At 37.9% G+C, this 27,778-nt stretch overlaps 1 protein-coding gene across 1 annotated transcript in view; it reads right to left on the reverse strand.

The window, feature by feature from the left end:
- Nucleotides 1-2,392: 2,392 nt before the first annotated feature.
- LOC121390040 (protein ELYS-like) overlaps nt 2,393-27,778 on the reverse strand; it is a 67,610-nt gene continuing 42,224 nt past the window's right edge. Inside the window, exons 27-40 of the mRNA XM_041521748.1 lie at nt 27,115-27,259; nt 26,487-26,622; nt 25,763-25,834; nt 24,463-24,561; nt 23,057-23,226; nt 21,038-21,401; nt 19,455-19,597; nt 14,505-16,607; nt 12,078-12,277; nt 10,766-10,870; nt 10,106-10,211; nt 7,924-8,001; nt 6,239-6,455; nt 2,393-4,974 (exon numbers count right to left, since the gene is read on the reverse strand). Coding sequence (XP_041377682.1) covers nt 4,821-4,974; nt 6,239-6,455; nt 7,924-8,001; nt 10,106-10,211; nt 10,766-10,870; nt 12,078-12,277; nt 14,505-16,607; nt 19,455-19,597; nt 21,038-21,401; nt 23,057-23,226; nt 24,463-24,561; nt 25,763-25,834; nt 26,487-26,622; nt 27,115-27,259 — 4,092 coding nt within the window. The 3' untranslated portion in view covers nt 2,393-4,820. The remainder of the gene's footprint in view (nt 4,975-6,238; nt 6,456-7,923; nt 8,002-10,105; nt 10,212-10,765; nt 10,871-12,077; nt 12,278-14,504; nt 16,608-19,454; nt 19,598-21,037; nt 21,402-23,056; nt 23,227-24,462; nt 24,562-25,762; nt 25,835-26,486; nt 26,623-27,114; nt 27,260-27,778) is intronic.

A 27,778-nucleotide genomic window follows, 5' to 3' on the forward strand; every position in this document is an offset into this window, starting at 1 on the left:
TCTCTGGCTGTTATTTACAGATTCAAATTCTAAATGTATCGAAATAATAGTATTTAAAGTGGTGCTGAAGTGAGATAGAAAGGGGGAGCAGGTGGGAGAGATAGAGAGCAGGGGAGGAGAGAAACAGAGAGAGAGAGAGAGAGAGAGAGAGAGAGAGAGAGAGAGAGAGAGAGAGAGAGAGAGAGAGAGAGAGAGAGAGAGAGAGAGAGAGAGAGAATGAGAGTGTTAATGATATAGGTTAGTTACTTTATTCTGTATGGCAAGAATGGGGAACTCTGCAAGGCTTCCATGTGAAATTAAACCCCATCTACACCTAATACTACATAGTGGTATTAAATGTGTTCATTAAGGACCACAGAAACTCTCATGCTCGGGGTAGTAATCATATCAAAGTAAAGAAAACTTGCATCCTTTTCTCTTTTCATATAGACTTAATCTGACCTGTGACCTATAAAACTTTCATCATACATGTAGGTCAGAGGTCAGATTATATTTCAAAAGAAATAGCCTGTACAAGATAAGTGTCTAGCACAGGCGAAAAATGGCATCCCCTATTCAGAATTATACAAAGTATTGACCAAATCCATATCATAAGTTTTAGACAAACAGCAGAAAAATACAGACACACTGTGCAGACGATTAAAAATCCTGGTGCCAGTCATTTAAACATTAGTTACCTTTACCAGTAGCTAACACAAATGATCAAAACCAAAGATCAAATCAATACAAATAATAACTGAAGGCATAATGTTGAAGCTTGATTTAGGACAACTAAAGACATCAATACATAATCAAATCTAAAGTTAATTTTGTATTTGTGAAAAAATATTAAAAGAAAATACTAGACTAAGCCAGGGCAATCTAATTAAAATTAGGTCCACTATTACATGTGGATCTAACAGCAGCCCGTTGAAGCTCATGTCCAGTTGACCTTTCATTCGACCAATCAAAACCTTACTTGCAAAATCATGCCAGTAATTTGAAAAGAATTTGAAAACATTCGGGTTTATGCCGAGGGTATATGAAATGATTCGGGTGAATTATGAGGTATGCCGGAAACTAATTTCAATATAAAATTTGTTTCAAGACGAAAAAAAAAAAACGTTATGGTATAGCCATAAAATCTGTTTATACTAGTATACAATCCAGAGTTTATTACTGCACTTTTCCCCTTGTTTTTTCAATGCTGAAATAGACCAAAAAGTTCGACCGATATTTTTAGAATTTGTATGCTCCCGAATAATATTATAAAGGACGAAGTGTAATTGGTCGATATTTAAATTGTTATTTATAGATGAAATGTCACCTTGACATGGGAGTCCACGCAATGCTGTTAGATCTACTGTTAAAGCCGGGGTTAATTTAATTATGTTTTGATCTGGGCCCAGAATTGCAGATAAATCCTGAAAACGTTCATATCTGAAATCCAAATTTCTCTCTCACAACCCACTTATCCCTGTCTTAGACAGACTGTCCAGATGGTCGAGGTGTCAAGGACAGCACGAATATAACAATGAAAATAGAATTAAAATGAAATAGTCTTAACATATGGCATTTCAACATCTGGGCATCATTGTTCAAAGCATAGTTAATTTAACTTAACCCTGGGTTAGTCTTAATATTTTCCCTTTAATTATTTTTGCACAAATACAAAATAAACGTTAGATTAGATCATGACCTTTAGTTGTTTTAAATCTAGTTTAAACATTATGTTTTCAATTATAACTTGTATTGAATCAGCATTTGGGTTTTTTAACATTTTTGTCCACAACTGGTTACGGTAACCAACATTTGAACAACCGGCTCATGGTATTTCACCTGATTAGGATAGAGTTAAATACAGAATAAAAGGAATAACAAAACGTTTGTTTTGTATAACGACACCACTAGAGCACATTGATGTATTAATCATCGGCTGTTGGATGTCAAACATTTGGTAATTTTTACATACAGTCTTAGAGAGGAAACACACTACATATTTCCATTAGTGGCAAGGGATCTTTTATATGCACTTTCCCCAGACAGGATAGCACATACCACAGCATTTGATATACTAATCATGGTGCACTGGCTGGAAAGATCCTAGTTCTACTGTGCATCAAGTGAGTGCTTTACCATTGGGCTACGTCCCACCCCTCGAAAGGAAAAGAAAGAAATGTTTTATTTAACGACGCACTCAACACATTTTATTTACGGTTATATGGCGTCAGACATATGGTTAAGGACCACACAGATTTTGAGAGGAAACCCGCTGTCGCCACTACATGGGCTACTCTTTCCGATTAGCAGCAAAGGATCTTTTATTTGCACTTCCCACAGGCAGGATAGCACAAACCATGGCCTTTGTAACAGTGAATACATCAATTAAGCAAACTAATTACAAAGAAAGATATTTCAACATACAGTTTTATTGGTCTCTCATGAAATTCAATGACTTCATTATTCACAGTGAGTTGGTCAACAATGGCATCCACTGAGCAGACAGTACCAGTTACAGAGGATGAGTCGTACCGTTACAAGTTATACATTATGCATTTAAAACATTCTCACAAATGATCAAAATACCACACAGCACGACAAACTTTTAACATTACATACATTCATAGAAATAGCTTTCTGAAAACTATTCATCACCATAGAAACACACTTGTTTTTCAAAAAAAAGAAGAAAAAAAAAGAAAAGAGTAAAGATAGTACACGGAGTATATACAATGAATAGCAAATATTTTAAACACAGAAATCATTTTTATTTGATTTACTTGTAATTTTTTGTGAAGTATTTGAGCATGTAGTAGTACAAAAAAGAATATTATTGTAAAAATATTTTATAAAGACAAAATTTATCAAATTATTTCCATATATAGATACTCCCCGAGTGTCTTGTGACATCATAATTTATCAGCACGAGTTGATAAAAGTATGAAATCCAAGGCTTTCCGAGGATTTTTATACTTTTATTAATAAGTGCTGATAAATTATATTACAAGACATGTATCCGTACACGTGTATCCTTTTTATCATCCATTATTATTCTTTTCATTTGCGACAGTTGTAAACAATGTCAGTAATATGGGTTGAATATCACTATATTTGGAAGCAGTAGACTCGTTAACTAGCAGAACAACTGTGGCATGACGTCACTAATGATAGGTTTAGTGCTGAAACATACACAGTGACGTAACAAAATAATGTCTTGTGATTAAAATTTGACCAATCAAGATTATAAGAAGCCATATCTCCTAGGAGTATATTACAGGAGATATCACAAATTACAGTGTCAGCAATATCTCCTACAAAAGCCTTTAATGGATGATAAATCTGAATATCAGGGTACAGATTTTCAAAGCTATCTTAGCACTATATCGTAAAACCATCGTAGGCTATGACATCACTATGGCGTGTGTTGAAGTGACATCATAGCTTCAGACGTTTTTATGATATCCGTAGCACTAAGAAAGCTTTGAAAATCTTTAGCCAGGTCTCTGAGAAATGAAAATTTGCGTAACCCATTAAGGTAACCCATTTCACTTAACACAACCCGTTACGACCATGAAAATCAGATCACAAATTTAATGCATGAACAAAAAATCGATTACACCAAACTAAGACTTGTGCAAACAAAACAATTGTTCTCACAATGTACAGAGGTCTGAATATGCAACATTTTATTCACAACCTTGACTTTTTTTCTTTTTTTTTATTGTACATTTTATAATAACTTATTTCCATGGAAATCATACTGGAATAATTATGAATTAATATGTACATATATTATGTACATAATATATAAAAAGGTAGCATACATTTATTCGTTTTAAAACTAAGGTATTTTCATTGTCGGTTCCTGTTTTATTTACATCTATAAAATGTGGTTCTTCGAGATTGTGGCGTGGTCCTCCAAACAATCTGTTCTCTTAAAGGATGTTTTTATTATGCGATTGTTCGCACCGACTTGTCGCATATGACCGAATCGTACTGGGAGAACACCTAAATCGTAACAACATTAATCTTAAATGACAATTTGTGTCCGAGTCGTAACAATATTTCTCACATAAAAATGTGAGCTCTCGAGTAATCAAATCACATTAAAGTTCAACCGTTCAGTTTTGTCATCTCGCATTTTAAAAAAAATTCTATAAACATACCACAATGTCCAAATTTCATAGGCCCATAAACCTATTTTATGGTCCAGATGTGGTCAATAATTGTATGGTTTTTTTCCTTTTGGTTTTTTCCAGTTAAGTTTTCTCTAAAGTAAAAAAAAAAAAAGAGAGAGAAAGACAGCAATGGAAAAGCTTTGCTGATCTACTGGTAAACTGGAGAACAGGACCTTGGATTAATGCAATGGAATATATTTTGTATAGCGTGATTTAAAAAAAAAACCAAGACAATTCAAACAGTATCTTTCAATACACTACATCATCAACTTAATGAAATCACTTCTGTTAAATTATTCCAACATTGAAGTATTAATAATTTTAGTCTGTATGCCATCAATATTATTAAACACATTGGCTACATTTTAATTTTATTTATCTGTATTCTAACAATATCTTTTGTACAACCATATTTTATTTAAATGAGTCTATATTCCAAAAGTATCATAAAAAACATTACTTGTGATTTAGCAATGTAACTGAGACACCAGTACTCTCTAGAAATATTCCGGAATGTTAACATTCACGTTGAGACCATATTGTTAACCCTTTCCTCTCCACTGGAACAGACAATCTCCACAAAGGGAATAAATGCACAGTACGTTGAAGAATGACCTAGAGATTGAAGGGTTAAAGTAATTCCACAGCCGTCTGAAGCTCAGTTTATATTATCCTGTGAACTCGTTTCTTTCTCTTCAACAGAACTTTTGATCTGGCCTTTGTTTCATTGTCTGTAGTCCGGGTAACTGGATGTCGCAGTTCGTATGGAGTCAGGAGAATGACAGATTCCTCTGTATGCTCAGGTGTAGAAAAACCACTGCAAGATAAAGAAAGACGTAATTAATGAAACATGATTACTTACACACCCATCGGTGAGAATATCATTAATTATATTTGATAGCACACACTGTTAACACATACATACGTGTGATAGCAAGTTAAAGACATATGACTGGCTGCTCCTAGGTGATGACCAGGTCACTACTGCCATACCATCCAATGAAAAAAACCCAGCACAGTTAAAATAGATTACTCTACGATGTATAAATTAACCTAAAATTCATTTCTTTGGGACATGTAAGTTAACTACAATAAGTTTTTCTTGGAAAAGACATTTAAATATATTTTTAAAGATATGTAACAAATGGACTACTACATTCGTTACTGTTAGATACCATATATTTTACAACTTGTTTAAAGACGTATCTAACTTGATTTCACTTGTTAGATATGCTTTAAAACAACTCATTGTAAGATAAATGGGATCTAACAGCCAATCATGTAACATTCTCTATATAAAGTACGTCATTGCAGGTTTTTTTTTACAACATCAAAAGCAGCTAAGCAAAGGAAACGAAAGGAATATTTATTCAATGACATCTTAGCACATTTGGTTTGACATGGTTGGGGGGGAAGAGGAAAAAAAGAGAGAGAAAGCGCACACGAAAAAAACGCCTCAAAACCCTGCTACTGTAACAGAAACTACTTCTATTGAAAAGTTGCAAAAGATTTTTTAAATATGCAATTAAATTCAGTTCAGGACTACCTTTCCATCTGACAGGCCTCGGTGGTGTCGTGGCTAGGCCATCAGTCTACAGGCCGGTAGGTACTGGGTTTGGATTCCAGTCGAGGCATGGGATTTTTAATCCAGATACCGACTCCAAACCCTGAGTGAGTGCTCCGCAAGGCTCAATGGGTAGGTGTAAAGCACTTGCACCGACCAGTGATCCATAACTGGTTCAACAAATGCCATGGTTTGTGCTATCCTGCCTGTGGGAAGCGCAAATAAAAGATCCCTTGCGGCCTGTTGTAAAAGAGTAGCCTATGTGGCAACAGCGGGTTTCCTCTAAAAAACAGTGTCAGAATGACCATATGTTTGACGTCCAATAGCAGATGATAAGATAAAAAATCAATGTGCTCTAGTGGTGTTGTTAAATAAAACAAACTTTACCTTCCGTCCGAGAATATAACACTTTACTGGGAAGTTCCTACTATCTAAGTACAGTACGAGGATATTTTATACACATACTACTACACTATATATCCAAAACTATTTCTACGACTATCTGTAAAGATCTTACGATTCTTTAACAGCCTTTCGGGGTCGACCTTTCGTCTTTCTCGTTGATGCCGTCGATGCCGCAGGCTCGGCTGACCCAGCTGACAGCAGTAAAGGTGAAGAAATATGTGGTGTCGACTGTCCCATCCTTCCGAGAGAATCCCGGCGCGAGGTCTGCCGTGTCACTGGTGGAGAGAAGATGAATGACCTCAGTGGGCTTTCAACATGGCCGCTTTTTTCTGAAATTAAGAATGAATGAAAGAATGAATGTTTAACGACACCCCAGCACGAAAAATAAATCAGGGTGAAACTATGGTAAATGAAAAAATCTGAAATTAAAAAGAAACGTGATGTGTGCATAATAAGCAAAAGAAAGAAAGAAAGAAAGAAAGAAAGAAAAATAAAGGAAAAAAAGAAAAGAAAAGAAAGGTGCAGTTGATTTTGTTTAATGACACCACTAGAGCACATTGATTTATTAATCATCGACTATCGGATGTCAAAGATTTTTAATTTTGATAGTCTTAGAGAGGAAACCCGCTACATTTTACCACTAGTAACAGTTTTTTTTTTAATATGCACCATCCCACAGCCTTTGATATCAGTCATGGTGCACTGGTTAGAACGATGGGCCCACCAACAGGGATCGATCCCAGTTAGACTGTGATTTACTACTGGACTACACCCTGTACCCCTCCTCCAAAAAAAAAATAAGAAGAAAGAAAGACAGGTTTTAATTAATGACACACTCACCTTACTGTAATTGTAGTATTATTAATCACCTATTAAAGGCTTTTGTCGAAGATATCACTTCTTTTGTTATGTCACTGTCTATGTTTCAGCACTAAACCTATCATTAGTGACGTCACGCAACTGTCGTTCTGCTAGTTAACGAGTCTACTACTGCTAAATATAGTGACAATCAACCCACATTACTGACATTGTTTACAATTGTCGCAAATGAAAAGAATGATAATGGATGATCAAAAGAATATCTCCACCCCCCCCCCCCCCCCCTTTCGTGTTTTGTGATATCATAATTTATCAGCACTCATTGATAAAAGTATAAAAAGCCTCGGTTTTCATACTTTTATCAACTCGTGCCGATAAATTATGATATCACAAGACACTCGGGGAGTATCCTCTATTAGCAAAGACACCAAACTACAGACAGAAAGCCCAGTGATGATGGTCAAAGTACATCACAGAGACGGTGAATGAGGAGCTGATGACAAGATTGTTATGTAATTTTAAATAGGGTTGGAACTGGACACCAAACATAGCAAGAGGGGAACAATACTGCCATATTTGTCATTAGGTAATTGCTGAACAGCCCCCATGCCATTATTCCCAATAAATGTGTTTTTCTGACCAGAATTTTTGTTGGAATTGAACTGCGATTCATGTCCCAATAATTTGCGACTTTTGTTGTTGGTAAAATTGTCGAATTCATATTGAATTAGTTGTCACAATCAGCTATCAATTTCTGAAAATGACTGCGGCGTTCCGACTGTGGAGGGCTCTAAAGATTTGCAAACAGGGAGACCTTATGACACTTAAATTCTTTAAACCGAAGTGGCACACTGAACAGTATCTCTATCTAGCCACTGAACAACAGGTCGATTCTAGCAACACAGTCACTCACTCATTTCGTTCCGTCTCTTATTCCCTTTGTTTAGATTCCAGTGAAAGAGCAACGTGGATACTCACCAAACATGTGTGGATCGACGCTCATCGGTTCTGCGAACAGGAAGCTTGGTGCAGCTTGTGTGACACTGTCGTTCAGGGCTGGAATGATAAAATGTCAAATGATTTACTACATTATTAGGTCATTTTTAATTTCTCAATCTCATACAACAAATATACAAATCAAAGCAAACCCACATCGACAAACATACTGAAGATATTTCCATTTTCAAAATTCATTTTTTATTTCTTTAAATCTATTATATAGTACAGGGCTTCTAGAATTTTGTAAAATCCACTAGCCATGGGATCAGTAATTTAAAAAATGTACTCGCCACGATAAAAAATTCACTAGCCCTACTTTACTTTAAGTTAATAAAATTTTACTAAATAATAGTAACAATCAGATATATCAGAGGGACTATACTAAAGAGGCTTAAAAACATTAACAGTAGGGGTTGGAGTGGACACAGTATATTCATATTTACAAAATAGACTTAACTGCAACATTTTACTATTTTTGTTTTTCACTAGCCGTCAGGCATGGCAATAATAGCTATTTACTAGCCCAACATTGAATATCACTAGCCACGGGAGTGGGGCTACCATAATCTAGAAGCCCTGATAGTAGGAAGAAAAAGTAATTGGTATTAAAAGAGCTCCATCAAAGTTACATAATGATAGCTTCCTGCCAAACATATTTCCTAATATTTGTTATAAAATGTATTTAATACCTTCAGCTGTATCAGGGGGCTAGGTCTGGCAGTCACCAAATTTGCCAATTGCGAATTTTTTAAACAACTGACAAATTTTATTTCAAGTCGGCGAAATAATTTTACTACATTTTATTGTAAAATAACTGGTTTTCTGCCATTTTTTGAAGTTTAATAGATAATTTGACAAAACTTTGTGTTCACCCAGAGCTAGCCCTGGGTATGTCCATAAATAATTGCACCCAAATTTCAAATTTCAAATTTCAAAAGAAAAAAAACAAAAAACATTTCTGAAAAATAAAGGATGACTGATTAATTATAATTAATGATGCCTGATGTAAGTTTTACATGCACGTTTTGCACTTGATTACTGTGTGTAAATAGGCAGTGTCTAAAAATAATCTGGGTTATTTTGCATAATTCCTACAGACAGGAGAGTACACACTACACTCTTTTATGTACGAGTTGTGGAGCACTAGATGGGGGGGAAAAACTTTAAAATGTCATGTCCATTGATCGTGATTGATCCTTCGACCCACTGCACCTCAAGCATGTGCTTTACCACTAGGCTACATACATACCACCACTGTAATAGGTAAATGACTTTCTGCAAAACATAAAAGGCTAAATTTACAAAGTCGGGTGTGTGTGTGTGTGTGTGTGTGTGTAAACACAGGTGCTTAGGCATTGTAAATATACAGAGGCTATTTCATGGGGTTTTTCGAATACAATTTTTATGTCAACGATTGATGTGTGAAAACCATATTTTCACGACTTGCGAAGCAATGAGTGAAAATATGATTTTCACACATCACGAGTTGACATAAATTTTTGACAATATCTTTCGCTTTTTGGTAATATCTTTCGCTTATCCTATCGAAAACACATAACATCATGATATATTTCTTCCTATGGCACTTTGCCAGAATATTTACTTGACCATAGACTTTTAAAAAGAAATCTGAATAAAAATTATCTTTATTAACATTTATTTAACAATACTGCGGTGCAAACATACCTGACAATGCGATCCTCTACAAACTCCCACAAAAATAAAACAGTCGAACGCCGTTAAATTCTTACACTTACACTCGATGACACTACATTGTGTCATCATTATGCAGCTTCGTATTCAATTTGTTTTAGATATTTTATCGTAATTGCACTTCGTATCCCTTTTTTATAGGTAGTTGTTTAAATTACATTTTTTATTTTTTACATTCGGTCAGATGCATAGGCAATCATCAAATTTAAATACGTAGAAATGAGACAAAGGGAGATAATTTAATCATGCACTTTTACAAAAAAAGTAAAGACGATTTCTATATTTTCACTGTAGCTAAAATACAGTGAAAATATGACTTTTCACCAGATATGACTTTTATGGTTTCCGTAGATCTATATATTTCATTGCTATGTATATAATATATGTAATTACATGTATGTTTGTAAATTGAGGACTTTAAAAACAAAAACAAATCCCGTAACGATACCTGATTCAGAGGGTGGCTGCTGTTTGTCCTGGGATCGCAGAGAGCGCTGAGGCGATCCTCCTCGCACATTCATTGGGCTCGCATTCTTCTTTTTCCTTGACTGCTTCTGGTAGAGAATGTATGATTGAGATGACACATAAGCAGAGTTTAAAACAACCATCAGTGTTTGAGGCCTAACATGGTAATTTTGACACGAGAGAGAGAGAGAGAGAGAGAGATAGAGTGAGAGATAGATATATATAGAGAGAGAGAGAGAGAGAGAGAGAGAGAGAGAGAGAGAGAGAGAGAGAGAGAGAGAGAGAGAGAGAGAAACAGACAGAGAGAGATAGTGAGTGAGTGAGTCAGAGAGACAGACAGACAGACAGACAGAGAGAGAAAGAGAGAGAGAGAGAGAGAGAGAGAGAGACAGAGAGAGATAGTGAGTGAGTGAGACAGAGAGACAGACAGACAGACAGACATACAGAGACAGAGAGAGAGAGAGAGAGAGAGAGAGAGAGAGAGAGAGAGAGAGAGAGAGAGAGAGAGAGAGAGAGAGAGAGAGAGAGAGAGAGTATCCTTTCAGACAAAATATCATATATGTCACAGAGTTCTGCAAAAGGACATAAGATCAGCATCATTAGGGCATCACATACATATATCAACTATCGTAAGTTGACTAACCTGCTGACTGGACTTGTCCGTCGTTCCGCGGGAAGAGGAATCAGGTGGGGTCAGTGTCACAGATAAAAGAGTCGGTTTAACAGGTGTAGTTAAGTCACCTTCGGACTGCAACATTAAAGGTACAACATTAGTGGGAGGTTTTTTCCCCCCAGAAATACTATTTATTAGTTTTAAATATTTCCAACACACAAAAATATTAAATATTTCTAACACACAAAATACAAGTCTAGTTGATTAGCTGGTAGCATCTATAGACTAATTCATGCATACTGAAGGTCGATAGCCCAAACTGGTTATATCCAATACTTCATTTCTCTCTCGCTCTCTCTTTTATATATATTTTAGTCTTTGTTCTTTTTTTGTTTTCTTTTGCTGTGTCTTTGTAGGGGATTTTTTATGGGGACGGGTTGTTTGCTGTTTTGGTGGGTGGGTGGGGGGGGGGGGGGGGGGTAATGAGGGTGGTGGAAGTCCAATATAACAAGTTATAAGAAGGTGTACAGGGAACATTTTGATCAGTATCGCGTCGCGATTCACTACGCAAGTTTCAGAGATTGCTACACATTTTTAAACATTAAACACTAGTAGCTAATTAGTTTTCAACTGACTAGAAATATCACTAATCAAGATTTTGAAAACAAAATGTTCCCTGGTGTATAATTTGCAAAAAAATATACAAAGATGCTTTCTTTTCTGATCTTTTAAAGAATTTGTGTTGAAAATATTGAGTTTCTAAATTTAAAACCATTTTTTTCAGCAAGTAGAATGGATATGATCTATGCTAAAAAAAAATCTTATTATTTTAAGTGTACAAAATAGTTTTCAACTCATTTCAACTTTATTTTCAAATGTTCATTCAATCTTTGGTAGCAGCAAGACATCTTTTATATGTACCACAGACAAGAAGGAAGGAAGGAAATGTTTTATTTAACGACACACTCAACTCTATTTTATTTACGGTTATATGGCGTCAGACATATGGTTAAAGACAGAGAGGAAACCCACTGTTGCCACTTCATGGGTTACTTATTTTTATTTCGCAGCAAGGGATCTTTTATATGCATCTTCCCACCACGGCCTTTCTTACAGATGAACCGTAAATAAAATGTGTTGAGTGCGTCGTTAAATAAAACATCTTCCTTCCTTCCTTTCTTGTTACAGTTGTGGAGCACTGGCTGGAACGAGAAATAGCCCTATGTGGCCACAGACAGAACTGCATAAACACACACAAAAAAAGAAAAAAAAAAGAAAGAAAGATAAAGAAAAAGATAATTATGTTTTTTCTAACTTCCGAACTAAATAACATTTCTGATACCTCCGACCCCTTTTCGCTTCGTCTTGAACTTCTCCTGCTGGGTGTAGTGGGCGTGGCACTCCTTCCCGATCGCGTCCTCGTCACGATGTGCTCGGGAACACTGGCCTCGGTGCTGTCCTCACTGTGCAGCTGTTTTGTGAGGGAGTTCATCATGATTCGTGGCGACCGTCGAATAGGAGAAATCGGGGCCACCTCGAACTCTGAATGAAAGACAATAAGACAGTTGTAACATTATTAATTCAAGCCTACAATTACACTAAAAGTCCACGGTTTTTGCCAGAGGGAACGAAGGGTAAAATCTTGGAAATTAATCTATATTTTGTTTTAGATTATAGTAAAAGAACGGCTGTTTAAAATCTGACAAAGCAATGCAGCAACCAATTTTAAATGATTTCAAACTTGTATCCACCTAGTAAGAACAATTATGATCCATAAATAAAAATAATAATAATGGATGTTGGCAAATTATGGTAAGAGAACCACGAGCATGATTTTAATGTGGAATACAAATATTAATATGTTATAAAGAAATGTTTTATTTAACGACACACTCAACACATTTTATTTACGGTTGGTTATATGGCGTCGGACATATGGTTAAGGACCACACAGATATTGAGAGGAAACCCGCTGTCACCACTTCACAGGCTACTCTTTTCGATTAGCAGCAAGGGATCTTTTATATGAACCATCCCACAGACAGGGTAGTACATACCACAGCCTTTGATATACCAGTCGTGGTGCACTGGCTGGAACGAGAAATAACCCACACCGACCGCGCATCGAGCGAGCACTGTACCACTGGGCTACGTCCCACCCAGCTCTTATGTTATAGCCCTAAAGAAGATCACCCACATATTATTTGGGCGACTAATGCCATTATTTTTTTAAGATTTAAGTCACCCAAATGAAACATTGATCTCATTTGGCGACCTGGTCACAGGCCGCTTCGAGCCCTGATGAACTGTTTTGTTTTTATTATGTACCCTCTAGTCATGTCATATTACATACATCAATCACAATAAAGAACATTGAATACATGTTGTATTTTGAAGAGCTCTCCAAGCATTACTGCTGTCTGAACCGGCCTCGGTGGCGTCGTGGCAGGCCATCGGTCTACAGGCTGGTAGGTACTGGGTTCGGATCCCAGTCGAGGCATGGGATTTTTAATCGAGATACCGACTCCAAACTCTGAGTGAGTGCTCCGCATGGCTCAATGGGTAGGTGTAAACCACTTGCGCCGACCAGTGATCCATAACTGGTTCAACAAAGGCCATGGTTTGTGCTATCCTGCCTGTGGGAAGCGCAAATAAAAGATCCCTTGCTGCCTGTCGTAAAAAGAGTAGCCTATGTGGCGACAGCGGGTTTCCTCTAAAAACAGTGTCAGAATGACCATATGTTTGACGTCCAATAGCCGATGATAAGATAAAAAATCAATGTGCTCTAGCGGCGTCGTTAAATAAAACAAACTTTACTTTTACTTTACTGCTGTCTGTAACAACAGTGAAAAGGAAGGAAATGTTTTATTTAACGACTCACTCAACACATTTTATTTATGGTTATATGGCATCAGACATATTGTCACGGACCACACAGATATAGAGAGAGGAAACCCGCTGTCGCCACTTCATGGGCTACTCTTTTCGATTAGCAGCAAGGGATCTTTTATATGCACCATCCCACAGACAGGATAGTACACATAGTTACACCAGTTGTGGAGCACTGGCTGGGACGAGAAATAGCCAAATGGGGCCACCGACGGGGATTGATCCTAGACCGACCGCACATCAAGTGAGTGCTTTACCACTGGGCTACGTCCCTCCCCCAGTGAAAAGGCTGCACATACAAAGTTTGTTTTGTTCTGCCGACATCACTTGAGCACACCGATTTAATAATTGGTGGTTGTTGTGATGCGTAGTCTTCTTAGGAAAGCTGCTACATTTTTTCCATGAGCAGCAAGGGATCTTTTATATGTACTTTCCCCACAGGCAAAGCAGCACATACCATAAGCTTTGATATAACAGATGTAGGGTACTGGTGTGGATGGACAAAAAAAACCAATCAGTAGGCCACGGTGATTAAATTCAGGTACGGTCATTACAAAGACAGAGACTCACAGACAGAGAGAGAGAGAAAAAACCAAACCGAAAAAAGTGAATGAATGAATGAACGTTTAACGACACCCCAGCCCAAAAATTCACATCGGCTATTGGGTGTCACAAATGGTAAGTATATGAAAATATTATTTTTATATATTTATGTAAAACCACAGTGTAAGATGGAAAAGTGAAACATTACACCAAAAAAGAGACAGACAGACAGACAGACAGAATGAAAGACGGAGAAATAGAGAAGAAATAGAGGAAAACTAAGGAAAAAAATAAAGCACTGGAAAGGAAACTAAGAATATTTAATAAAAATGTTAACCTTCTGCTAAAACTGGTAGAGGTGCCTTCAGCTTTGTCATCTGAACAGGGCACACTTCGTTTTCATCTGACACAGATTTTCTCGACGGCCGAGCTGGAGACGCCTGCATGATTTTCCGCGAGGCCGACGCTCCTTTACCTCGTGCTGAGCGCCCTGGAGACTTCTGCGGTGTGGGCGTCTCGCTCTTGTCAGCACTGCCGCTCTGAGTTGCCGTAATGCTCGAGGGAGTCATGGACCTTCGTGCTGATCTCGTAGATCTGGCGGGAGAATCCAGAAAATTAATATCGATGTCTTCGGAAACGCTAGACTTTCTTGTTGATGTTCTCCTCGACCGCGATGGCGAAGGTTTGCCTTGTCGTGGAGGTGTTGTCGGTGTCGTCACTGAAATCATTTCCTCCGAATCCGACGGTTTCTCAATTTTCTCATTTTTAGTGCCTGCGTCATTCTCGTGTTTTGATAACTCTGGTAATTCTGAATCAGACGGTTTCAAAGTAGTGGTCACGGTGTCCGTCTTTTCATGCTCCAGATGCTGGACAGATTGTTCAACTATGTGACTGACCACATCAACTACATCCTTTGAAACGGGCACCATACTGGCGTCTGTAGCCATGACAACAGTACTCAAGGGAGACGACTCTTTCACCACGTAGTCCGATTCTCTGCCCTCAACGTCCATTACAACATCTACTTGTTTATCGTCTACATTTTCGGTAAGCTGTTGCATATCACACTTTTTTACTTGCTGAACATCTGCTTGTGGATGTAAATGTAAATCCACAGGTTTAACAGCTACTTGTTCATCAACTTGCTGAACTAACTGTTTAACAACTTGCTGAACTGAACGTTCATCAACTTGCTGAATTGACTGTTCATCAACTTGCTGAATTGACGGTTCATCAACTTGCTGAATTGACGATTCATCAACTTGCTGAACTAACTGTTTAACAACTTGCTGAACTGAACGTTCATCAACTTGCTGAATTGACTGTTCTTCAACTTGCTGAATTGACGGTTCATCAACTTGCTGAATTGACGGTTCTTCAACTTGCTGAACTAACTGTTTAACAACTTGCTGAACTGAACGTTCATCAACTTGCTGAATTGACTGTTCATCAACTTGCTGAACTGACGGTTCATCAACTTGCTGAATTGGCCATTCATCAACTTGCTGAATTGGCTGTTCATCAACTTTCTGAATTGACTGTTCATCAACTTGCTGAATTGACCGTTCATCAACTTGCTGAATTGACCGTTCATCAACTTGCTGAATTGGCCGTTCATCAACTTGCTGAATTGACTGTTCATCAACTTGCTGAATCGACTGTTCATTAACTTGCTGAATTGACCGTTCATCAACTTGCTGAATTGGCTGTTCATCAACTTTCTGAATTGACTGTTCATCAACTTGCTGATCCTTACTTGTACTGTCAGTTACCGTGCCTGAATGTTCATCTGCTGGTTCTTCCATCACAACATCACTCTTTTCCCTCTCTTCAACGCACGAAGCCCGATCTTCCACTTCCCGGGACTTCACACCAGCAACCTCTTCAGCTTCTTGATCGTCACTGGAAGCTATTTCCAATTTCCATTCCTGGTCCGCCACCAACTGCGCTTCATCTATGTCAGTGACAGACTTGGGCACAGAAATTTCACCATCTTCCGTTTCTCTCTTTTCTGACATGGGATCAGAATTTTCACCATGTTCCACACAGCCTCCTTCCATTTCTCCCTTTTCCGAATCTTGGAGCTCCACAACCTGAGGTTTGTCGCTCAATTTAGAATCGTCCAGGACCTCAAGATCGACTTGTTTACCTTTATCACCCGGGGTCAACAGGAAGTTGTCCACATCGAGAACATCAATGTTGGAGAGGTCGATGGCAGGGACAGACAACTCAGACTGACCGAGGTCAGAGGTCGGTGCGATACTGGAGACTCTGTCTGTCTCTGATACAACACTGACAGATTCGTGTTCTTCTCGGACTTCTGACGTGATGTCGTCCCAAGTGCTGGATTCTACTCTCTGTGTGTAGCAAGTCTCTGTTGTTTTCGTTACAGTTACAGCTTTGTTCGGCGGAGATTCTGTATCAACTTCCATGGCCTCCTCTACAACGAACAAAAATTTCCCATCATTAGCCAGAAATGATGACTACAAGTTATTGCATTTTACAGGGCTTCTAGATTATGATATTCAATGTTGGGCTAGTAAATAACTACTATTGCCGTGCCAGACAGAGCTTCTAGATTATGGTGACCCCACTCCCATGGCTAGTGATATTCAATGTTGGGCTAGTAAATAACTACTATTGCCGTGCCAGACAGAGCTTCTAGATTATGGTAGCCCCACCCCCATGGCTAGTGATATTCAATGTTGGGCTAGTAAATAACTACTATTGCCGTGCCAGACAGAGCTTCTAGATTATGGTAGCCCCACTCCCATGGCTAGTGATATTCAATGTTGGGCTAGTAAATAACTACTATTGCCGTGCCAGAAAGAGCTTCTATATTATGGTAGCCCCACTCCCATGGCTAGTGATATTCAATGTTGGGCTAGTAAATAACTACTATTGCCGTGCCAGACAGAGCTTCTAGATTATGGTAGCCCCACTCCCATGGCTAGTGATATTCAATGTTGGGCTAGTAAATAACTACTATTGCCGTGCCAGACAGAGCTTCTAGATTATGGTAGCCCCACTCCCATGGCTAGTGATATTCAATGTTGGGCTAGTAAATAACTACTATTGCCGTGCCAGACAGAGCTTCTAGATTATGGTAGCCCCACCCCCATGGCTAGTGATATTCAATGTTGGGCTAGTAAATAACTACTATTGCCGTGCCAGACAGAGCTTCTAGATTATGGTAGCCCCACCCCCATGGCTAGTGATATTCAATGTTGGGCTAGTAAATAACTACTATTGCCGTGCCAGACAGAGCTTCTAGATTATGGTAGCCCCACCCCCATGGCTAGTGATATTCAATGTTGGGCTAGTAAATAACTACTATTGCCGTGCCAGACAGAGCTTCTAGATTATGGTAGCCCCACCCCCATGGCTAGTGATATTCAATGTTGGGCTAGTAAATAACTACTATTGCCATGCCAGACAGAGCTTCTAGATTATGGTAGCCCCACCCCCATGGCTAGTGATATTCAATGTTGGGCTAGTAAATAACTACTATTGCCGTGCCAGACAGAGCTTCTAGATTATGGTGACCCCACTCCCGTGGTTAGTGATATTCAATGTTGGGCTAGTAAATATCTACTATTACCATGCCCGACGGCTAGTGATTTGTTTTTGGGTCAAATGTTGCAATCAAGTCTATTTTGTAAATATGAATATCCTGCCCCCACCCCCAATCCCCCCAAACAATGTTAGTGTTTTTAAGCTCTATTGCCCCTCTTTAGGTGACATATCTGATTATTACTATTATTTAGTAAAACTGTATTAACTTAAAGGCTAGTGAATTTTTAATTGTGGCTAATAAATGTTTTAAATTAATGATCCCATGGCTAGTGGATTTTATAAAAATTCTACAAGCCCTGATTTTACAAGTTACACAAACAGATGAAATATAAGAAGCATACAATAAGTATATTCCAATTTTAACACAACAGCTAACATAATCAAAGAACTATTATGCATTGTAAGAATGAATGAATGAATGAATGAATGAATGTTTAACGACACCCCAGCACAAAAATACACATCGGCTATTGGGTGTCACAAATGGTGCAAACATTTGCTTTTTGAGTGTTTTGGAGTGAATGTGGTGTCCTTAGAAATTTAAAGAACAGTGCATGACAATCCCAGATATAAAATAAATGTGTTTGCTTGTTTGTTTAACGACACCACTAGAGCACATTGATTTATTAATCATCTGCTGCTGGATGTCAAATATGTTCATAATTTCAGTGTTTGAGATTAAAACGTTTTGGCAGTATCCCAGTTGGATACTAACATTTCAAAATCTGGTATCCCACCTGAGAATTTAGTATCCAACTTAAATGAAATTCATAAATAATGCAGTCGAAATCGCAGAATTCTTGAAATTCGCAATCAAACGGAATTGGCAAAAAGATTTGCTGTATCTATTTTTTGCGTAATACTGACATAAATTAATATTTTTTAGCAGTAATCTATAAATGTTTTTGACATTACAAATGATAAACCTACCCGTATTAATTTTCTGATGTGAAATCAATATCCCAAAAAACATTTGAAGGGAGGAAACATCCAACAAAAACAATAGTGACTTAGCAGTTCTTAGTCTATTGATACGTCGCTATTGCTCCAGTGTAGCATTAGACAGGGTACGATCTCGAACATACTGTTACTTAACTTCACCAGTAAATGACGACTTTTATTGTTTCAGCGAAAAATAAAAATGCAGAATTAAAAAACAAACATTATATGGTATCCTGGTGGGATACAGGGTTCTTGAATCTGGTATCCAAACTTAAATCCTGGTATCCCCGGGATATCGGGATACCGTTAATCTCGAACACTGAATTTTGACATAATAAGTCTGAACAGAAAACCAGCAACATTTTTCCTTTAGCAGTAAGGGATCTTTTATAAGCACTTTCCATTATCATGGCCTTTGATACACCAGTCATGGTGCACCGGTTGGGACAGAGAAAAAACCAATCAGAGAATGGGTCCACTAACGGGGTTCGATCCCATGATCAAAGCACCTCAGGTGAGCACTCTACTGACAAGAGCTAGATCCAAGATATAATAAATGCTCAGGAATTTTAATATTTATAATTTAATTCATTGCCATCTTTCCTTTGAATTCCATCTCATTTCTTCTCAATAAGGCAGCTCAGTTTACCCTTCAACTACTTTTGTTCTCCACCTTCACACCCCAGTCCGTCTCTCCCAACTTACATCTTGCGAAAATTCACTAAAATTCTGACCTACCAAAATGACAAAAACCCGTAATCACACATACCAACAACTATGGTTTGCGTCTTGGTCAAGTTGAATGTAATTTCGCCCTCGCTGTCGGCCGTGATCCACTGTGGGGATTCGGTGTGGGCTCGGAGTGGCTGTCTTGTCAGGTTGTCCAGCCGGGGCATCAGCTTGGGCGATAAACTGAGGGACAGGAAAAGAATCTTTTATCTCAAAACACTTTAGTACACTTTTAATGTTTACCATCAAATGTTTTGGTACACCATGATTGAACATCCATAAGTGCAACTATAAACCAAGTTTCATTGACTTAGGACTTATAGTTCGTGGAAAAACTGATCTAAACGCGAGACTTTAAGGTTAAACTTTTTTAACGCAAAAGTTGATGATACTGTTGCTGTCAAAAGGATAATACCTCTATCTCTTTTACTTTGTACAAGTGAGCAGGATTCGAAACTCGCCAAAAAATATGGTGGCCCAAAAAATAATAATGCTAATTATGGTAAGCAAACCACAAGCAAGATTTTAATGTGGAATACAAATATTAATAATGGCTCGTGTGTTATAGCTCTAAAGAAGATAATATTATTTGGGCCGTTTCGAGCTTCAGCGCATTTGAAAGTACAGCCATTTTGTTGTCTAAATAACTACTACTACAGTTGTTTTAACACTTGATCGAAGAAAATCCACTTCCCCCACATAAGCTACCTGATACCTTTTTTCATTAGCAACAAAAAAGTTTGTTTTAAAAGTAAAGTTTGTTTTATTTAACGACGCCACTAGAGCACATTGATATTTTATCTTATCATCGGCTATTGGACATCAAACATATGGTCATTAAAACACTGTTTTTTAGAGGAAACCCGCTGTCGCCACATAGACAGGCAGCAAGGGATCTTTTATTTGCACTTCCCACGAGCAGGATAGCACAAACCATGGCCTTTGTTGAACCAGTTATGGAACACTGGTCAGTGCAAGTGGTTTACACATACCCACTGAGCCTTGCGGAGCACTCACTCAGGGTTTGGAGTCGGTATCTGGATTAAAAATCCCATGCCTCGACTGGGATCCGAACCCAGTACCTACCAGCCTGTAGACCGATGGCCTAACCATGACGCCATCGAGGTGGTCATTAGCAACAAGAGATGTTTTATCTTAATCATATTTTGGAAATTTTTTGAGGCCACTGAATGATACAGTACACCAGTTAAATTAATTTATAATTTATATATAGGGAATTTTTACCATAGAAATTGGGAATTTTTAGTGCCAGTTTCTTTTAGGCAGGGGCCCCAATGTTCGGACCCACAGAACACTTGGATAAATCCCTGGTGACTAAAATGTGGTCTACAATTTCAAGTCTTCACTTAATTCTATCTCTCAGTGTAAACTCAAAGGGACAAACTCACGAAGCCGTTTTTTGTCTTGTAGACATTTAACTGCATTTATCTACAATGCTTAACATCTATTTCGACTATCACATCTGATTCTAAATAATATATAATGGTAAAAATATTAATGCATGTTGGCCAAACGGGATTTGTAAATTCGGCGCATAAAATTCTTTACGTTAATTAACTAAAAACATCTACAAATAAGAAGAAAAAAAGAAGAAATCTTCACCTTTCAGGAGTGGGACTACGATCTCGTAATAGTCTCGGACTTGAAGGTGAGGGCAGTGTCACGCAGGTTGGACGCAGTTTAAGGGGAGTACTGGGTGGGGTAACTTCTCCTTCCTCCTCCTCGGCGGGCTCTGCGAACCGTAAATGTTTCGGGACAATGATGTCGCCTGCCACCTCGGAACTGGACGTATCGACAGTGGCCGTAACCAGGAGGTCCTCGGTAGAGTCCAGCTCCGGAGCTCCCGTCTTCCTAAACACAGCTCTCTGTCTCGGAGTCGTCGAGACGCCGTGTGCGGAACGTCCAACTGACTTGTCTTCTACACGTTCAGATCGCTTCTTCTTCGCATTTTTCGGGGTTGTCAAATCTAAGAGGTGGTAAAAGACAATGAATATTTGTTTAACCGTATTTCAACAAATCTATTAGCCCTCGGTCTAGACTAGTGAATCTTTGGTCTGGGGGCGGGATGTAGCCCAGTGGTAAAGCGTTCGCTGGATGCGCGGTCGGTCTAGGATTGATCCCCATCAGTGCACCCATTGGGCTATCTCGTTCCAGCCAGTGCTCCACAACTGGTGTAACAAAGGCCGTGGTATGTACTATCCTGTCTGTGGAGATGGTGCATATAAAAGATCCCTTGCTGCTAATCGAAAATAGCCCATGAAGTGGCAACAGCGGGTTTCCTCTCTCAATATCTGTGTGGTCCTTAACCATATGTCTGACGTCATATAACCGTAAATAAAATGTGTTGAGTGTTAAATAAAACATTTCCTTCCTTTTTCCTTCCTTTGGTCTGTGCTAGTGGAAATTATCAACTGTATAACTATAATAAATAGGACACTAGCCAACGTTTCAGTGAGGGCTAGTGACTTTCTTGAAGATTTGTCAAACACTGGTTTAACCTTTACGACGGGGCTATTTTTTTCCATGTGTGTGGTTTTTAGGTGTCGCTCGGACATGGAAATCAGGAACAGTTAAAAGTCTGTTGTGTTTAATGACACCACTACAGACCATAATGATTTATTAATCATCAGCTATTGGAAGGAAATGTTTTATTTAACGACGCACTCAACACAGTTCATGGATTTCAAATTTTTGGTAATTTTGACTTATAGTCATAGAGAAAACCTGCTACATTTTTCCATTAGTAGCAAGGGATATTTTACATGCACCATCTCACAGACAGGATAGCACATACCACAGCCTGTGATACACCAGTTGTGGTGCACTAGATGGAATAAAAAAACAGCCCACTAAAAGCAGAAATAGATTCATAATAAAAAATAAAATGGATTCTGTGGTGAACAAGCATTCTGAAAGTACTTCTAAAGCAACACATGTCACCTATTGGGGCACAACAAATGTTCAGGTCTCCTAAGTTCAAAGGGACGGGACGCAGCCCAGTGGTAAAGAGTTTGCCCGATGAGCGGTCGGTTTGGGATCAATCCCCGTCAGTGGGCCCATTGGGCTATCTCTCGTTCCAGCCAGTGCACCACGACTGGTATATCAAAGGCCGTGGTATGTGCTATCCTGTCTGTGAGATGGTGCATATAAAAGATTCCTTGCTGCTAATCGAAAAGAGTAGCTAATGAAGTGGTGACAGTAGGTTTCCTCTCTCGTTATCTGTGTGGTTCTTAACCATTTGTGTGACGCCATATAACCGTAAATAAAATGTGCTGAGTGTGTCATTAAATAAAACATTTCCTTCCTTCCTAAGTTCAAGGGCCATAACTCTGTAAAAAATTATAAAACCCCATAACAGTCAAACTTGATGTTCTAAACTATGGTAAATGCAAAAATTAAGTGATGAATAAATTCAATATACAAATTCAAGAGGTATAATTCCCATTGTGTAAATTATCATAAATGATAAATTAAAACCTAAATTCTCTTCTTTTAAATATCTGTTAATCCAAAATCACAAAACCTTAGTTATTTCACATTGTCGTATAAAAAATACATGTTGTTATTATTTTGTACCACACGTTTCATTGGTCACTCAATATACATAAATTACATTCTTACCTTGAAGGCTGGATCCTGGACTAGGTGATTTCTTAATCAGTCTTCGCACTTTCAGGATGGACTGTGGAGTTCTCTGAACAGCTAGTAACGAAGATTTATCTCTCATCTTTCGACATACCTCGGGAGTCTTCAGCATTATCAGTGTGTCCGCACTTCTAAATCTGGATTTTCTGCAGAAGAATTTTTTTTTTTTAAAGTAACAAACTGTATTGATACATTTAATATACAGTGGACTGTCGAAACTGCCATCTGTGTAATCTGATTTTTTTTTTTCTAAAGCGGCACGATCTATCAAAGTTTTATCCAGTGACAAAAGTATGGGTGAACATACAAAGGTGGAACTATAAACCAAGTTTCATTGGTATAGGATGTGACAATGGAACAAAATTTAAAGTTGAAATAAATGCAATAGTTGTCATCGTTACCCCTGCTGGGAAGAGAGATAGAGAGATCGGATCATATCTCCTATGTTCTCTCTGAAAAATGGGTAAATTGACATGCAAGTCAAATTTGATCTGTTACAGAACAAGATAAAGTTATACACAAAATTTCAGCTCAATATCTTGAAGCATTGCGAAGAAAAAGTTAGACAAACATATTTTCGTTATCTCCTAACATCAAGAGCCATAACTCTGTCCAAAATGGGTAAATCGCAAGAAAGTCAAACTTGATCTGTAACAGAACATGATAATGCTATACACAAAATTTCAGCTTGATATCTTAAAGGGACATTCCTGACTTTGCTGCATTGTAAGATGTTCAGACTAATAAAATATTTCTACGATTAAACTTACATATATTTTCTTGTTTAGAGTATCAGTGTCTGTATATTCAATGTGTTTCTGGTCATCATAATATTTGTAAGAAGCCCAAACTGGATTTTGTCTTTAAATAATTTCGCACGTACGAAATATTTTTATTTTAGAAAATAAAATGAAATTTAACCTAGTACAAATATTAGAATGATCAGAAACACGTTTAATATACAGCCACTAATATTTTATGCAGAAAAATATTTTTGATATGTAAATACATTCGTTATAAAGTCTCTCTTAGTTGATAACATCTTAAAAATTGCAGCAAACTCAGGAATGTCCCTTTAAAACATTCTGAAAAACATATCCAGAAAACTATATGTGGGACAGACGGAAGGACGGAGATGAAAACTAGTCCTCTCCAGTTGGACTGGTAGTGGACTAATAAAAACACCAGCGTGTTTGTTAAGGATTTTATTGTAACGACAATAGGAATTGTAAATTTGATAAATGTGTCGTAACCTGTAGGTTTACCCAGCTCGTAATGCAAGACAGCCTGTACACGAGTGACCACACACACACTATGCATACTTCGATGCCTTCCGAAAAGGTTACACAGAATTTGTATTTCTAGCAGAACTTTGCACAAACCTCCTTGTGGGATCTTTTGACCGGACAGGAGAGTTGAAGTCAGACACATCGTAGGAATCATTCTGCTTCACAGCTGGATACGAAACATCGGGAACCTCACTGGAATGTAACAAAGTAAAGCAAATGACTACAGACCTCTGACGTATTGCCAAGAACAATAATTTTTCTTAAAGTTTAGTTTAAATTTTAAATAATTTTGTTTCAGTTTTGAAAATAATTTAGGGGCACATATTTTGGACACTTTATCTATGTGGTCCCAAAATTGGTGCATTCTAAAATTAAGACATATCTTGCATCATATTCTTGTAAACTGAAATGCAGAAACATTAAAAAATACACCAAAAAAATAATTTAAAAAACCCATTGCGTGTTGTACCCAACAAATACACTTTTATCCAGAAGACGAAATATTCTGTCTTTATGAATCAATATATGAATGAAAATTGAAATGCAGAAACGTTTTTAAAAATTTTAAACAAAAAACATTGCATGTTGTACTCAACAAATATATTTTTATTCAGAAGACAAAACATTTTTTGTTCATGAATCAGGAGTGGGAATTGGTGAACTGTAAAAAGAGGAAATCTAGAGGGGTCCTGGAAATTCTTGAAATCCTAGGTTAAAATCTCTGCCATTTGACACATTTTTGGAGGAAATGATGATTAAAATGTGAGAAAATGCAATGTTCCATGAGAGAAAAACAGCTGATCTGAGGAGAATTCCCACCCCTGATGAATCTGAAAGAAAAGTGTTGGGGGGAGGGAGGGAAGCCATAAAATATCCTCTGTAAACCACACCCCCACTCTCCAACTTCCCAACTAAAAAGAAAGGAAGGAAATGTTTTATTTAACGACACTCAACACATTTTATTTAGGGTTATATGGGGTCAGACATATGGTTAAGCACCACACAGATATTAGAGAGGAAACCCACTGTCGCCACTTCATGGGCTACTCTTTTCAATTTTGAACTTGGAATTTGGAAAATTGTTTAACGTGCACATTCCAAGCAAGCTGTTGTGGCCCACGCCTGTCCTGGACGCAAGTACCGACCTCAGCTGCTTCTTTCATCCAGGACAGGACTTTTCAATTAGCAGCACGGGATCTTTTATACGCACCATCCCACAGACAGTACATACCACGACCTTTGATATACCAGTCGTGGAGCACTGGCTGGAACGAGAAATAGCCCAACGGGCCACCCCGATGGCAATCAAATCGATCGTGCATCAGGCGGGCGCTGTACCACTGAGCTACATCTCACCCCCACACTAAAAAAGGCTGATAAATATATAAATTACCTCAATCTGGACTTCTTTCTGGGCGTTACTGGGGTTCGGAGGAACGGACCCAAATCTTTCTCTGCATCCACTCTACAAAACAAATTAAAGGCTTCTTTTTTACTCATAAATATACATCTCTTACTATATATTTATATTCAAATTTCAAACAAACAAAACTGCAGCCCTTGCAGTTCATGAATTGTGCAGGGATCAAGTCTTGAAATACTGGTAGTTACTGTGAACGTTTTATCAAAGTTTTCAGTAAGAACTAACCGATAAGCAAGGTAAAAAAATGCTATCAATTACTGTGACTATATCAAAACAAAATAAAATATATTGAGGATATTTCATGTATTTGACAAAAAACATGAAATTTTCTATTTATTATATAACTTTTGGCAATTTACTTTTATTTTTAAAATGCCAGCAGCAAAATAGTTCCGGCTTTCTTACAGTGAAGACAACACTTTCTACAGTGACGATAACACATTTCAGAGTGAAAATAGTGAAATTTTCACTCTAAAATATGCTATCGTCACTGAGTGACTGATAACTTTTATTTCACTGATATTTTAAGATATTTCACTAAATGTTATATAATAAAAGCACATGTTACATAGTCTTCACACACACGGTAAAAGTGATATGTAGGTACCAAAATTCAACAAAGTATTATCACCTTGACTGCTGCCCTTTAAACTGATTTGAACTTAATTTTACTGCATTTATAAAGAACACAAACCTCTCCTCAGTGTCCTCTGTTGTCCTCTGGTTCTCGTGTACCTTGTGCATGTAGCCCAGGATCAACCGAGAAAACGACTGCACTCGACTGTGTTCCGGCTTTCGCACCAACGTCGACAGTGGGCGTGGTCTTTTCACTGTCAATCAAATTTAAACAAGCATTCTGAAAATACTGCTATAACAATACGTGTTCCCTACCAGGCCCAACAAAGAATATTCTTGTCTCCCACATTCAAGGGCCATAACTCTGTGAAAAATGGGTAAATCACCTTGAAAGTCAAACTTGATCTGTAACAAAACATGATGAAGTTATACAGAAAATTTCAGCTCAACATCTCGATGCATTGTGAAAAAAGACATCAGAAAAACAGGGACATCATGGTTGGAGAGATGGAGAGATGGACAGACAGACAGACAGACAGACGGACGGAGATGAAACCTATAGTTTCCTCAAGTTTACCATTGGGCTACATCTCTGGCTACTTTTTGGGGAAGAAATAGCCTGTATAAAGGTTGTAGGTTTTTTTTTCTTTCGACTAAATGTTGAAATAACCAAATGTTAGAGACCAAATAGCCACCACTTAAAAAGTTAAGCAAATATGCCTTTCCTGTTCTATACTCAGTCATACCGTAAATCCTCTGTTCTACACTGGTGGCGAGTTCAGGGTTTTCTTGGATCAGTTTCCGTTGAGATTCCGGTAACAACCGAGCGAAGCCGTCAACAATCAGATTCCTCGTTGACGATCTCTCTCTGACCAGGGAATTCTTTTCAGACTTAAAATATAAAACACACAACAAAATACACATACATATTACACTTTTCATAAATATAATTAAAACATTTAGGAAATATTTTCTGCTGATATATTTTTTTTCACATTTCCAAGAGTATCTAACATGCAGGGTTTCTGCCAGAGGGTAAAACGGGTAGGGCACCATACCCAAAAAAAATTCCTTGTTTTTTTTTTTTTTAAGTTAACCTTTTGACAAAATTTATTACTCTTATCATTACTGTATGATTTTCTTAACCCTAACCCTAAACTTAACCCATTTTCATTCTGGGGGAGGGCCCTATACCCCCCGTTGACTGTGGTTGCATTTAATTCCATAACACCATACCCAAAAATTTCTTTCTAGCATAAACACTGACATGGCACCCTGACATAATTTCTCCAAGAGCATGATAATGTGTAACATCTCCCAGAGTGCCTACCTTGGTGCCCTGAAGTAGTTTCACCAACATAATAATTTGTTCAACATCTCCAAGAATACTTACCATGGCACCATAATTGT

This window comes from Gigantopelta aegis, chromosome 15 (assembly GCF_016097555.1).
Source record: "Gigantopelta aegis isolate Gae_Host chromosome 15, Gae_host_genome, whole genome shotgun sequence".
Taxonomy (NCBI): Eukaryota; Metazoa; Mollusca; class Gastropoda; order Neomphalida; family Peltospiridae; genus Gigantopelta; species Gigantopelta aegis.